This window comes from Calidris pugnax, unplaced genomic scaffold, assembly GCF_001431845.1.
Source record: "Calidris pugnax isolate Ruff unplaced genomic scaffold, ASM143184v1 scaffold147, whole genome shotgun sequence".
Taxonomy (NCBI): domain Eukaryota; kingdom Metazoa; phylum Chordata; class Aves; order Charadriiformes; family Scolopacidae; genus Calidris; species Calidris pugnax.
In genome coordinates, this window is record NW_015092359.1 from 5,160,938 (window position 1) to 5,176,188 (window position 15,251).

The following is a 15,251-nucleotide window of genomic DNA, read 5'->3' on the forward strand; positions in this document are numbered from 1 at the left end:
GGCACACATTTGGGCTGAGGGTGACGAAGGGTCCTGTCAGAGGCAACACCATCATCCCAATCACTTTCTAAAACGCACCCTCTGAAAGGTTGTGTTGCTCAGCCATCCCCTTCTCCAGTTTCTTCTTGTGCCCATTCACCAAATTTACTTTAGTAAGATGCTGTATGGTAAGCATTTCTGGTATTTAACAATCTGTAAAGCTGATGGACTAAGGCACGGTGTGGCAAAGTGTTTTGAATAACACATAAGCACTAAGTGCTCTATTTATATTGTGTATATATTTAGTTCTTACCAGAAATGTGCTTTTACTCATCTGTACTTACTATGCTTCTGTTTGCATCATGAAGCCATCTCAGTGCACATGGGCTGGACATGCAGATTTTGCTGTATATATAAATATATATATATATATGTAGGTGGGCTGGACATGCAGATTTTGCTATATATATAAATATATATATATATGTAGACTCTCCAGCTGAGAGCTGAGGATCAGTCCCGTGAAGGAGTCTGAGAAGGCAGCATGTATTTTAAAGGATAATTAGTGGAGAACCTTACAGGCAAGCTGAGCTCAGAAAGACTTTGTTACTTTTTTTTTTTTTTTAACAACTTGGTTTCCAGCATTTTAAGGACTTGTTTAACTTACTGACAATTTGTCTACCCTGCATAACGGTCTCAAGTAGCACCATGAGGAGGATGAACTTGCCACCATTCATCACATGGTAGCACAGCTATTTGCCGCAGGATGCAGGTGCACTCTGAGTGCCTCATCTCCACTGCCAGCTTTGGGGTTCTCTAGAGCTGGGGCTTATATGTCCACCAAGCTACAAACATCAGTTTGGTGACTGGTGATGTGAGGGCCAGGTCCGAAGAGAGAAGTCCCTGTTGGCAGACGTTACAAATTCACAGAATGCTATGGGGTTGGAAGGGACCTCTGGAGATCATCCAGTCCAAACCCCTGCCAGAGCAGGTCCACCCAGAGCAGGTTGCACAGGAACATGTTCAGGTGGGGTTTGGAATGTCTCCAGAGAAGGAGACTCCACCACCTCCCTGGGCAGCCTCATCCAGGGCTCTGCCACCCTCACAGGAAGGAAGTTCCTCCTCATCTTTAGGTGGAACTTCTTCTGTTCAAGTTGGTGCCCGTTTCCTCTTGTCCTATCCCTGGGCACCACTGAAAAATGACCAGCCCCATCCTCCTGACACCCTCCCTTGAAGTATTTATAAGCATTGATCAGATCCCCCCTCAGCCTTCTCTTCTCCAGACTGAAAAGACCCAAGTCCCTCAGCCTCTCCTCGTAAGAGACATGCTCCAGGCTCCTCATCATCTTTGTAGCCCTCTGCTGTCCCCTCTCCAGCAGTTCCCTGTCCTTCTGGAACTGGGGAGCCCAGAACTGGTCCCAGTGCTCCAGCTGGGGCTTCCCCAGGGCAGAGCAGAGGGGCAGGATGACCTCCCTCCACCTGCTGCTCACACTCTTCCTGATGCCCCCCAGGATGCCATTGGCCTTCTTGGCCACAAGGGCCCATTGCTGGCTCATGGGCATCCTGTTGTCCACCAGGACTCCCAGGTCTTTCTCCTCAGAGCTGCTCTCCAGCAGGTCACCCCCAACCTGTACTGGTGCAGGGGGTTATTTCTCCCCAGGTGCAGCACCCAAAACTTGCCCTTGTTGAAGTTCATCAGGTTCCTCTCTGCCCAACTCTCCAGCCTGTCCAGGTCTCTCTGTGCTCTCTCTGCACAGCCTTCTGCGGGGTCAGCCACCCCTCCCAGTTTTGTGTCATCAGCAAACTGGCTGAGGGTACATTCCATCCCTTCATCCAGGTCATTGATGAATATATTGAAGAGGACTGGACCCAGTCCTGACCCCTGGGGAACATCACATTTTACAGACCTCCAACTAGATTCTGTGCCACTAATCATGACCCCCTGAGCTCTGTCTTTCAGCCAGTTTTCAATCCACCTCACTGTCCATTCATCTAACCCACACTTCCTAAGCTTATCTATGAGGATGCTGTGGGAGACTGTGTCAAAAGCCTTGCTGAAGTCAAGGCAGACAACATCCACCACCCTCCCTCCCCTCATCTATCCATCCAGTCATGCCATCACAGAAGGCTATCGGGTTAGTCAGACATGACTTCTCTTGGTGAATCCGTGTTGACTACTTCTGATGGCTTTCTTTTCCTCCATATGCTTTGAGATGACGCCCAGAACGAGCTGTTCCACTCTTTGGCGAGTAAGAATTGGGAGGGTGGCTTATGACTCTGGCGATACCTCTGCATGGGACAAAAAGTACAGGGGATTTTGCTGAAACATAGCGACAAAGGCATTTTTTTTTCCTGGTGCCAGAGTAGCAGGTAGGGTTCAGTGCTGACATATGAAGGGAATGCTTTAAGATGCATAGACCTGGGGTCATCCACCCCAGATGTCTGTTAGAAGATCTGTATTCACAGAATCACAGAATCTTAGTGGTTGGAAGGGACCTCTGAGATCATCGAGTCCAACCACAAAAAAAAAAAAAAACAAAAAAAGAAACAACAAAACACACCAAACAAATACAGAACACACCACACCAAACGCCCACCAAAAACACCGCACCCACCAACTAAACCCCACACTCAACACCTCACCATAAACCAATAACCTTGGGCACTAGAGCATGCCCTGAAGAGCCATGTCTACACGTTTCTTAAATCCCTCCAGGGATGGTGACTCCACCACCTCCCTGGGCAGGCTGTTCCAGTGCCTGACCACCCTCTCAGTAAAGTAGTTCTTTCTAATATCTAATCTAAATCTCCCCTGCCCCAACTTCAGACCATTTCCTCTGGTCTTGTCTTCGTCCTTTGGGAGAAGAGGCCAACACCTGCCTCTCTACACCCTCCTTTCAGGTAGTTGTAGAGGGCAATGAGGTCTCCCCTCAGCCTCCTCTTCTCCAAACTAAACATGCCCAGTTCCCTCAGCCTCTCCTCATAGGACTTGTTCTCCAGACCCCTCACCAGCTTGGTGGCTCCTCTGGACACGCTCCAGCACTTCAATGTCTTTCCTGTAGTGAGGGGCCCAAAACTGAACACAGTACTCGAGGTGAGGCCTCACCAGGGCCTAGTACAGAGGCACCATCACTGCCCTGCTCCTGCTGGCCACGCTATTCTTGATACGAGCCAGGATTCACTACTGTTGAGGCGACACGAAGACGGGGGGGGGGGCTCCTTTTCCTGCACACAGCCTGGCTGTGGTGGGTGTTGCTGCCCAAGAGGCTGAGCCCCCTGAAAAAACCATAAGGGGTTACTCTAGGCAAAGTGGCAGAGCTTCAGTAGCAACGGGTACGGGTACACAGCGGGGCACACGGCTGCCAAACGCAACAGCCATCCACGGTGGGGGTCCAACTCCCTTCCACCAAGATGCTTTGGAAAATTCCACCCAGCAACTATGAAAGGGAAGAATATCACCGGGTGTTTCCTTAGCTCTTCTCTTCAAACCCTGTCATTTATGCTCAAGTTGCATATTTTTTTTTCATATTAGCTGTACAAACTAAACGCTAAAAAAATATTTTGAGCGGTATGAGCAGGATTTACTTATTTTAAAATAATCATTTAGGTCTTTTCTACTTAACCTCAATTCACACATCACGGTGCTGTTTACATTAGGCTAAAAGTGATTTATTAAGCAGTGTCATTTAATGAGAGTTTAAGCAGAAACACCACACTGAACTGTTTATTGATGCAACTCTAATAAATCTCACAATATAACTAACAAATTAAAAAAAGAAGAACATTTCTTTTCAGTATTGTTTTTAAAAAGACTAGGTAAAGACACAAATTTATTACTTACAGCCTGGATAATCAGCAATTATTTAAACACGAAAAGCATGCTACATAGAAAAGCTGCTTTTAAACCAGACTTTCAAAAATGAGGAGTGATTGTTCATTAAGAGAAATAGTAGAACGCACTGCTGTCTGGAATTTGCCGGCTCCCATACCATTAGCACACCACGATTACATTTAAGGGATTCCACCTTAGGCTTTTGTTCATCCTGCAGACGGTGAGACTTATTTTCTGCGGGGATGAAAAAAACCAGAAAGGAAATGTGGCAGGTAGTGAGCCTGGCTGAGAGGGACTAATGCTACTCAGCACACTTTACAGCCTAATTAGAGGAAAAATTGTGTGCTTTTTATGAAGAGAGAGACAGGATAAGGAAAGAGGAACACGCGAAAGGGATATCAAAGCACTAACAGCTTTTTTGCTCCCAGAATTAAATGCTAACCCCAAGGTGCGCTGGTAAAGCTGTACTTCCACAGCAAATCAATAGCAATGGTAGACCCCGTTAGGTGGCTGTAGATTTCTATATACTAATGCAGTTTTTAAGGAGCAGCTAACTTGCTAATGAAGAGCTACGTTACTAAGAAACACCGCGTCCAAATCAGTAAGTAAGGGCTAGTCAGCTGAATCTCACCACAATCTGCAGCTGAACCTTGCTGATTCATATTAATAATTACGCAAACCATTATGAATGATTGAACTCTGAATTCATAAACAAGTAATCGCAGAAAAGCAATCATACCACCGCACACAGCACATTTGTTGATTTTGGTGTGTCAGATTTAATTTCCTTTTAATTGTTTTTCTTAATACGTTACGTGTGGAATAGTACTAGGTAAAAAAACGCAATAAACCTTCTATCAGGGTCAGCCATAATTTCCTCATAAAAAGAGCAGACAGCAATACTTCTATACCAATTTTAAAGAGCACAGAGTTTAGAAACTTTAAAGAGCAGTTCAGTGAGAATCAGCTACACAATAACTGCTATTATCCAGTAGAAAGTATCTAAACTTTATCAAATTCCAGTGCTGAAATAACAGAGAATCTCTCTCAAAGGATACTTAGAACAGGAAAGGACTGCAGTATCTCACCATGAAGCAAGTGTTGCTGAGATCTCCTTTCTGGATTTTACAGAAAAATACAGAAAAAAAGGGGTTTTGTAAACCACAGGTCTTAAAGCAGTTGTCTTCCAAAGACAAGACATGGCGGGTTTAGTCCTAGTTCTGTCAAAAAGCAGTAAAAAAAGCATAGGCTTCATTTCTATGATTTACTTATCAACACGTACAAAAGAAATGTCAGCCTCCAAATTAGTGAACACTATCATTATTTCGTAAATCTGCCCAATGAAGTAAATCACAGGTTCATTGTCCGTAAGACTATTGATTTCACTAATTACTGGGTCAGAGCAGTAACAGAGAGTCCTAGATTAATGAATTTACCAGGAGTGACTAAAATGCATGGACAAACAGGTGTTCAGTGAGTAGAACTATAGAGCAGGAGTTCAATAGTCTTCTTGCTACAACCGTGCTGTTGGTTCAACATTTGCTTGACTGTTCAGCAGTTGTAAGTGAATTTTAAGAAACTGTAAACCAGGGAACTTTTTACGTTCATTGTGATTAAGAACAATGCTTTCAGGGGGTGCTTTATGGGATTTTTACACAAATTAGTCTTGCTTTTTACCTACATAAATGAGCTGTCTTTCAAAATTATTGGTGAGATCATATTTAGCAGGAAATGGTGAGTGCTTTGATTTCTATCGCCCTTAAATTTACATTTTATGATTCCTGGTCCAGCTATGCAAGGTATATCTGGAAATACTCTGTATCTCTTACTGGAATCCCAGTATCTCTGTAATTAAGAATCTTTAAAACATCCCTATACTGTCCCAAAAAAACCCACATCATCTCCTTTCCTGGCAAGATGGGACGTTTCTTCTTACGTGTGCTCTTGTGTTGGAGAAAAGACTTTTGCTAATCTGCAAACTGTGTTTGGGAAGTCATGTCAGAATGACCTGGAAATTAAAATTACACTGCACCCCGACCCACTGCAGGACTTTACTCTCCCCGTGACCGGGAAATGGAATTCTCTTCTCTCTATAGGCACTCCTGGCATAATTGTATTACACTTGAGCCCGTGTCAGTTGACCATCTGCTTCAATTTCATCTGTGTTTGTCCTTCTGGTTTGGTTCATGGTGTTTGTTAATAGCAGCTGCCTTCTTCTTATTGACGAGGTAGTGGCAAAAGCAGGGAGGAATGAGGTGCAGTGCAAAAGCACACCGGCTTTTGGGGAGCTTTTTTCCATCGGGTTCCAGAAGCACTGATGAGAACATCAGCTTCCATCAACTGCCAAAGTCATTCAAGTTTAAAGAATCCAAACGTTTCATCTTCTAAAAAGAAATTTAAACCTAGAAAAGCAGACATCCAGCTTGAAAATTCCCCGTGTTGTGCTAAGTGTGGAAAGCTACAGAGGGGAAAGGAGACTCCGCTCCCTACAGATGATCAGGAGATCAAGTTTATCAATTACTCTGCCTTATATTGCGCACTAAAAAAAAATGTGTGCTGCTTTGCATATGCTTACAGTGCTGGCTGATGGAAAAGACAGCTCTGATCGCAGTCCCACAGAGTTTAATGGGACATAAGGCTGGTCACTAGTGAATTACAGACTGCTTTGTGAAGAAATTGGTATGATTTCAAGAGATCTGTAGTAATGATTATTTAGAGACATTTAACAAAGTTGCAAACAGATCCAAACCACTGCACAGATTGTCTGAGTTTCTGAACGGAGTTGTTTCACAGAATCACAGAATCACATGGGGTTGGAAGGGACCTCTGGAGATCATCTAGTCCAACCCCCTGCCAAAGCAGGTCCCCCCAGAGCAGGTTGCACAGGAACGTGTCCAGGTGGGGTTTGAATGTCTCCAGAGAAGGAGACTCCACCACCTCCCTGGGCAGCCTCTGCCAGGGCTCTGCCACCCTCACCCCAAAGAAGTTTATTCTCATATTTCAATGGAACTTCCCATGGTCCAGCTTAAGCCCGTTCCCCTTCGCTGGAAACCACTGAAAAGAGTCCAGCTCCATCCTCCCTCAACCCACCCATTAGATACTTATAATAATAATAAGGTCTCCCCTCAGTCTTTGCTTGTCCAGGCTAAAGAGTCCCAGCTCCTTGAGCCTTTCCTCGTAAGGGAGATGCTCCAATCCCTTAATCATCTTTGCTGCCCTACGCTGGACTCTCTCCAGTAGTTCCCTGTCCCTCTTGAACTGGGGTGGAACTCATGTTTAGGTGGAACTTCTTCTGTTCAAGTTTGTGCCCATTTCCTCTTGTCCTGTCCCTGGGCACCACTGAAAAAAGACCAGCCCCATCCTCCTGACACCCTCCCTTGAAGTATTTACAGGCATTGATCAGATCCCCCCTCAGCTTTCTCTTCTCCAGACTAAAAAGACCCAGGTTCCTCAGCCTTTCCTTTGAGTTTCTGTGTGTTGGTGAAAGCGTGAGGACAGCAGGGATGCAAAGAGTTGAATTGAGTTTTGTTGTTCTTTCCTTTCTTGTTGATCATTCCATGCAGTTTCATGAGCCATCAGGTCTGCCTTCCCAGTGGATCAGGTGTGCCCGCAGGCCTGTCCCAGTGGCACCCGTTATCTCTGCTGTCAGCAGCCTCACGGAAGCAGCAAGAAAAGGGATGGAAGTAATTAAAAACCTATTACAATCCTCGTATTAAAAAGAAAACCGCTATTTCTCAGGCTGTAATAATGAGATTTACTTTCACATTGAGAGAAATGAGAAAATCAAACCTTTTTTAAAGATTAGTTTCTGGGTTCTTTGCTGTGTTGGATACGTTGGTCTTACTGCTTTCAGTTCCTCTTTCCACCAGTGATTTCTTTTTTTTTTTTTTGAGAGAGGATTTCAGCTGAGATTTTCACAGAATCACAGAATCTTCTAGGTTGGAAGGGACCTTCAAGATCATCTTGTCCAACCGTCAACCTCACTGACAAAAATAGACACCCACACAACAAACAAGAAGCATCACCATCACTAAACCAGACCTCCCAGCACTACATCAACCTGTCTTTTGAACACCTCCAGGGATGGGGCCTCAACCACCTCCCTGGGCAGCCCATTCCAATGGCTGAGAACCCTTTCAGTGAAAAAATTTTTCCTAATATCCAGCCTGAACCTCCCCTGGAGTAACTTGAGGCTTTCCTTTCCAAGGAAAGCACCCAATATGAAATGCATAAAGTCAAAATCAACAACGGTGCTCAGAAGCCCATCTTTAATAATATCAGTGGAAATTATTCAGGCCTTGCTTTGCTTCATTTTCATGAAGGGAAGCCCAACTGGCAGAAGTTTGGAAAACACTGCAGCGGTGTAATGAAAGGGATCTGTAGGACTATTGCAGTTATGCCAAACTTGTGAATTAGGTCTACCAGAGGAGATAAGCTCACTCCACAGAGATGGTTTTCACCCTTCCCCCATTACTTCCTTGTCATGGGGTTTAAAATTATTTATGAAAACTCCAATTTTTATTTTTTTTTTTAACTTCATACCTCGCTTATTGTTGTTTTGTTGTGTAAACCAAGTGTATTAACTCTGAAAGCTCTTTGTGCAGTTGTTATTTATTTTTTTTTAACTTCATACCTCGCTTTTTGTTGTTTTGTTGTGTAAACCAAGTGTGTTAACTCTGAAAGCTCTTTGTGCAGTTGTTAAGGCTTTCATGCTCTAGCATCCTGCCGTCGGGGACACGTCCCGTGCCGTTAGACCGGACTGAGAGGGCAGAGCGCTGCCAGAGGTCAGTGTCAGGTCCTCATCCTCACCTCCTCTGCTTCCGAGCGCCAGGGCACACCTCAGGAGCCCTGTGCTCTGAAAGTGGTGTGTAGCTGCAGATGAAATGGAGAATAAATACATCTAGCTCTCAGGCAGAAAGCCGTGTGTACGCAACACTCCGGTTTTTCCCTGCGAGCCCGCACCAACTCTGCCCGTTTTATTTAATGCTGTATCTCTTGTAAAAAGGAAAGATTCCACGTCTTTTGTACAGGACGCCACTAAATATTTTCCTCCTGCTTCCCTTTCATCTAATGTAGGCTACACATCACAAATGAGGCAGAACAGACTTTAAATATTGTTTGTCAATGAAAGGCGAGACCAGCTTCCTAGCAACAAAAAGGATGTCGCTTATTGTCTTCAAAAGGAGACCATTTCATCCCATCTCGTTACAAATGCCTTCCCATGATAGCTTCTGTCGATATAAAAGTCTGCCAGCAGGGGATCCCCGTTAGGAAGTGACCAAGTTTGAAAACCCGTTATGCTCCTGGCAAACATTGTCATCTTGTACATATTTAGCCTGATCGCTCTGGCAGGTTATGAAAGACTAAATGGTGCAAACACATGTGGCAGATGCCGTTCTCATGATAGTTGAGGAGCCTTTGAGCCTCTGTTGGTAGCATGCCAGCTTCATCTTGTATACTGAAGAGCATTATACTTTCAAGCCTTCTACAGCTTGCCCTGAGGGACTGCTGCTGAAGTGGTAATAAAATTCAGAATGAGCCTCAGAAAGTCAACTTGTTGGTTTGGCTTCATCAAATGGGTTTTTTTCATTATTAAACTTCCCTTTAGCAGCCATATGTAGATCTGCCTCCTCAAAAACACCATGTGCCCCTTTAGAAAGGTGGTTCTAACTGAAAAGATAAATAGATAAAAAAGGCAGAGCCAGCAAAGAAAGTGAATTGTTTCTGTGAAGCGTTATCTTTAAATTGCCTTTGGTCATTCCATTTCTTCAGGTGAAGGGAAGTAAAGGGGATCTGGGAGTCAACGTTGTTTACTGGGAGCTCCTCTTGGCAGCCTAGCTAGAAAATACAGACAAGACATTCTCTGTTCAAAAAAAAAAAAAAGGGGGGGGGGGGGAAATCCCCCAACAACAAAACAACCAAAGAACAAAGTGGCTTTCTGCTTGTCTTCTTCTACTTGTATTTTCCATTGGAAACTTGGGTTTCATTGGTCGCCGTCTTTGGTGAATGAATGACTAATGTCCTCCAAGATTAGATGATGCTTCAGTGAAAGACCATGCCTAGGTGCTGCACTTCAGAAAAGACTAAGAGGACAGAGCATTTTATTTGCGTTAAATATTGCAAACTGGGTGACACACTTCAGGTTTTGAGCTCCGAATCTGTGAATATTGACAGGAGCAGTTAAAAATGCAGTTAGGGAGTGAGCTGGGAAGAGTTATCAGTCATAGGGAGCCTCCCTGAAACGTTTTATAAACATAATCTAATGCAACATCTCAGGCAGGCAGGTGAACAACTTAAGCAGGGTTGGAAGATGTGCCTCAATCAAGAGATGAAATCACCTTATCAGGGTTAGAATTAAAACTAAGATGCCAGCTTGAAAACAGAATGTTTGGCCAGTGGAACATGGCTTTTAGCAGGACATATCAGTAAAAAGAGAGAGTCTTTAATTATCTTAATGTATGCTTGTATAACATCCCCCTTTTGCTATCTGATGTCAGCATTGAGTTTATATCGGGTGGGATTCTTCTTATGAATTTGAAGGTTTTTTAAAATAGTTGGGAAACATCCTGTTCTTCTGTAGCTCTCTGCGCACATTACAGGTATAGAATTATTTAAATAAAAGATACTGAAAGCCGGGCTTCATCTTTTCTAACATTTCGTACCCGAATGAATAGCTTGAGTCAGTCATGGGAACGTGCTACCAGAGGCTCCTAGGCTGGGCAGCACTTACCAGAGCAAGAACACGGTGTTTTTAATACTGCCAATAAATATTTCTTCTGTGAAAACACCTATGGGAGAGAGCCCTGCAAACACCCTGCAAATTCTAGGAGCAGCAGCCCCAGCCAGCCTGCGAGACAAAGAGAGACACAGACGAAGGGGCACGGTGGGCAGGGGAAAGAGAGTTTATGATGTGGATGAGCACGTGAAAAAGAAAAAAATCAGCAGAATTCTGCCAGGTGCACGCGGTGTTATTAATGGTACCGGGCAGCAGCGAGAGCTGGACTTTCATTCAGAGAGTGGGAGGGGAGAAATCCTGCCCTTTGGCATCAATGACAAAAAAAAAAAAACAAACAGCTGGAAGAAGGAAAGCGCACCTTGATTTTCTGATATGTCAGAATTATTAAACTTGTGTAGCGCCTTTGAAATTGCTTTCGCTGAAAACACGGCGCCGCTGGTTCAAGCGCCGGGCGTACGTGTGTGTGCTCCTGGCAGCAGCAGAGGCAGGCGTGCTGCTGCCCTCCCAAAGATGAGGATCCTGGAGATGGGGATCTGTGGTCACAGCCACGCAGGTGCCCCCATCTTAAAACTTGCCGGGTGACCCCGCTGACATCTGTTCAGTCGCTCTTTGGATGAACGTGGTGCACCCCCTGCTCGCGTTAACAGGAATTTGGGCACAAACTTCAACACAGGAAGTTCCATCTAAAGATGAGGAGGAACTTCTTTCCTTTGAGGGTGGCAGAGCCCTGGCAGAGGCTGCCCAGGGAGGTGGTGGAGTCTCCTTCTCTGGAGACATTCAAACCCCACCTGGACACGTTCCTGTGCAACCTGCTCTGGGTGGCCCTGCTCTGGCAGGGGGTTGGACTGGATGATCTCCAGAGGTCCCTTCCAACCCCATATCATTCTGTGATTCTGTGAATTGGGCACAGGGCATCTCACTGGAGCTGTAAAAATTGTTTTCTTCTTAGAGAGGAAAGAGAAATAAATCACAGCTTTGTAATCTAGCTGCCTCGAGTGAGATTTACAGCCTTGAGGTTCTACCTCAAGTCATGTCCTCTCCATCCTTTACTCTCTTTTTTGACAGAAGAATGCTGCCATGAATGCTGTCACTGAAAGAAAAAAAAAAAAAGTTACAAGAGCTTCCTCCTAGAATAGGTTCAATTTAGCTTGGGCGTACTGGTGCAAAGAACATATTGCAACACTGTGGTGGCCTGTTTTTCTGGCCTTTATTAATCCAGAAACCTTAATGATGAACAACATTTGTGTCATTGTCTACACAAATTTAATTTGTTTATGCAGCAGTTCAGTTAATCCTGCAATCTGCTTTTCTCAAATGAGGACAGATAATGGAGACACCGTTCTTTACAGGTCTTCAGGCTTTTAAATTCTGATAAAATCAGGATTCTTCACTGGGTCTTGCCACAGCTCTGAATTAAGCCACTTTAAATGTAATTACTGAAGCTGGCTGTACATCAGGAACATCCATTAAAAGAATTGATTGACCATGCTGTTACGGGAGGCATTTTATGAACAAACGATCATGATGGGTCCAGAACTGTAATTTATAAAGGCAAAAAAGCAGGTAAATACTTTATTAGTGGTTAATGAGAGGTTCACAAGATAACTAAATTTCTTCTTTTTTAACCAGCTACTTCAGGGAACCTTGGTCCATGGCCATCTATCACGATCGGTTTATTGATCTCAAGAAGGAACTGCGCCAAGTCCTGATGTCGGAACAGGTAAGAAAAATGACCGGCGAGTGCATTTTATTATTTAGGTAATTTGTTAGTGTTGTTCACTTCAGTTTCTTCTCCTATCTTTCTCCTAAAGCTTTACGTTTCTGTTTAGCTATTTCCTCTGGGAAACCTGAGCAGATCCTATGCCTCGTGGTGGGGGGGGTCACCAAGTACAGCATATTTATTGTTCCCTTTCATTATTGGGGCGTATTTTCAAATTTGCCAGTAGAACTTTAAGTTGCTTCGTTTTCCTTCACAGCATTTTTGCATCACACGTGCAGTTTAGTGTGGCTACCCAGCAGAATGTGCAGGCCTATTTGTTCAGTTATCCCCCTTTTTTTTTTTTTAATTAATGTTCCTAATATGAATGCACTAGGTGCCATCCTAAACCTGTCTCAGCTGAGCCTGTGAGAAGTAGATTTTTCCACACCTGCCCACCGGGAATGGCTTTTGTAGCTGAAAGAGTGAAAGCAAAACGGGCTTTTTTTCAGTGATAAGTGGATTTCCTGAAGAAGGATGAAATGAAAATGTTTTGCTAATGCTGTTTACAGCTTGGCCCTTAGTACGGCAGAGGGAGGCACGACGTCTCAGCAGCCTGTAACTTTGCCTGCCCAAAATCCAAAGCTCCCCAAAAAGACCTGCTGACTGCAGGTTCCCAACAACTCCAAGAGCTGCCTCCCCCACTGCCTGGCCAATTTCTGGCTGTGATCTCCACCGTTAATTTGCAGTCTGGGTCTCGGTGCTTCCATCCCACTGCTCAGGACCAATTTACCCCCTCTCTCCTCGTGCTGTTTTTGCTTTTGTTGAACGCGGTGGAATTCCCTGCGCCGGCAGCGTTTCTAAGGAGGAGTGGCTCACGGAGGTTTTGAGCGTGCAGAAAAACAAACAGAATCAACTGTACGTGGAGGCAGGGGGACAAAAAGAAGGGACGTTGCCCAGACTGTAGCCCACCCATCCCCGTGGCCCAAACTGGCCAACACTCGACCCCTGCCTCCTCCCAGATGCAATTTTCCTCCCATTGTCAGGACACGGGAAGCCGCCTCAGCGCAGTTTTATTTTAGATTCTCTGGGAAGGTTATCTCCAAAGGAACACAAAGTGAAATTCTGTGCAGAATGGGAGGCCTGAGGAGAAGTGTTTTTCTTGCCGTCGCTCGGGCGCGTTTCACATGCTGTGTGAACAGCCTTAGAGAAAGGGAGAATTGGTGTCCTACAAACCAAAGACTGCCTTGCCTTACCCTTCTCTTGTCGCAGCAGTCCTGACACACACAAATAGTCTCACTGAACAGCCTGAAAGCACCTCTATGAGACTCAATTGCTCATGTGAACACAGAGGACAGTTATCTGCATCTGAACATAAATCTGGCTTTTCTCTTTGTATTTTTTTTTTTTTGGTGATGGTTTTAAGGCTATTTACTAAATGTCAGGTCCCGTGCTCTTAGGGAATGTGTCTTAAACACCTCGGGGTTGGCTGTAGTTCTGTACAGAGCAAGAGACCCACCGTCTTTGCTCCCTGTTGCTCATATTCCAGCTCGCTGCAGCCCGCAGATAAACTAGTCATGAAATGTAAAAAAAAAAAAAAAAAATGAGAGAAAAATACACCTTTGAGGCTTTTCTCTTTGTTTTTGTTTTTTTTTTTGTGATGGTTTTAAGGCAAATTTACTAAATGTCAGGTCCCGTGCTCTTAGGGAATGTGTCTTAAACACCTCGGGGTTGGCTGTAGTTCTGTACGGAGCAAGAGACCCACTGTCTTTGCTCCCTGTTGCTCATATTCCAGCTCGCTGCAGCCCGCAGATAAACTAGTCATGAAATGTAAAAAAAAAAAAAAAATGAGAGGAAAATACACCTTTGGAAGAGGTGTAAATACACAGAATCCAGACATTTCTGGTTACAGTTTCCACAGAAACTGGAAATGAGTCTCACACGTTTAGGGATGGCACGTATGGAAATATTTGCTGGGAAAGCCTGTCACAGCTGGGATGGGGACTAGGTTTTTAGCCCGTGGATCGGAAACTGTCACCCCGAGGCTGCACACCCCTTGCAGGGGATGCTCTTGCCCGTGGCTGGGAGGGGAGGGATGGCGCGGGGGATGTTTACCCTTTCGCAGGATCCCAAACATGTGTTTATTTCAACGTGCGGAGCTCCAGCGATGCAAACATGCAGATGGCAGGGCTGGGTTTTTGCACCTCCATCAGCTGTCGAAGCATTACAGCAAACTGAGGGCACACACATGTGCAGCCCGGGCTGTTCTAGGCAAAGCACTTGTCCTCGATAAGAAATAATGGTCTGATTTTTAAACTGCAGCTGGGGTTGGCTCCAAGAAGTCGATTAAAAGCAGCTAGTAAGTTAGGGATCGGGGGGGGGTATTTCTGTGTCTGAGAAGGTTGGATGTCTCCACCAGTTCTTGCACACGAAGACGGTGGTTCGGTTCCACACACACGTGTCATCTGTGGCCACTTGTGCCCACAAGAGCGGGTCATTTTGGAGGGCTCACCAGCCGGGCAGTGCTAGCCACCGCCACCGCCGGCCCCGGCGACACCGGCTGGAAGCGCCGGTGAAGCAAGCAGGAAGCCCGTGGACCACTGGTGGCCGTGCCCACTGGTGGCTGTGCCCGCTGCCACCCCGTGCCCCGCCGTGCCGCCACACGCATCCGCCCTCCTCCCCCAACATCCCCCCCGACACGTTTTCACGCCGTTTTGGGTCCACACTTCACGTCTCGGGTGGGCGTCCCCGGGCGAGCGGGGTTGCCGGGACAGCCGTCTGACGGCTCTGCCTTGCAGGTTCCCGGGCTGCCCCCCGCCGCCGAGCCGCCCCTGGAGGACCCCGAGGAGCGGGACCCCTGCCCGCCCCCGCTGCGGGACCCCATCATCCGCTACCTGCGCCGCCACCGCGCCCACCTGCCCATGTACGCCGCGGCCAGGACCGCCGGGACCGGACCCCCGCCGACGGCAGGTGAGACAGCAGCGGGGGAACGGGGCGGATGGGGGGGG

At 45.8% G+C, this 15,251-nt stretch overlaps 1 protein-coding gene across 1 annotated transcript in view; it reads left to right on the forward strand.

The window, feature by feature from the left end:
- CFAP61 (cilia and flagella associated protein 61) overlaps window positions 1–15,251 on the forward strand; it is a 131,393-nt gene that overhangs the window by 106,119 nt on the left and 10,023 nt on the right. The window contains exons 25-26 of the mRNA XM_014962466.1: window positions 12,177–12,267; window positions 15,042–15,213. Of these exons, the coding sequence (XP_014817952.1) occupies window positions 12,177–12,267; window positions 15,042–15,213 (263 nt within the window). The remainder of the gene's footprint in view (window positions 1–12,176; window positions 12,268–15,041; window positions 15,214–15,251) is intronic.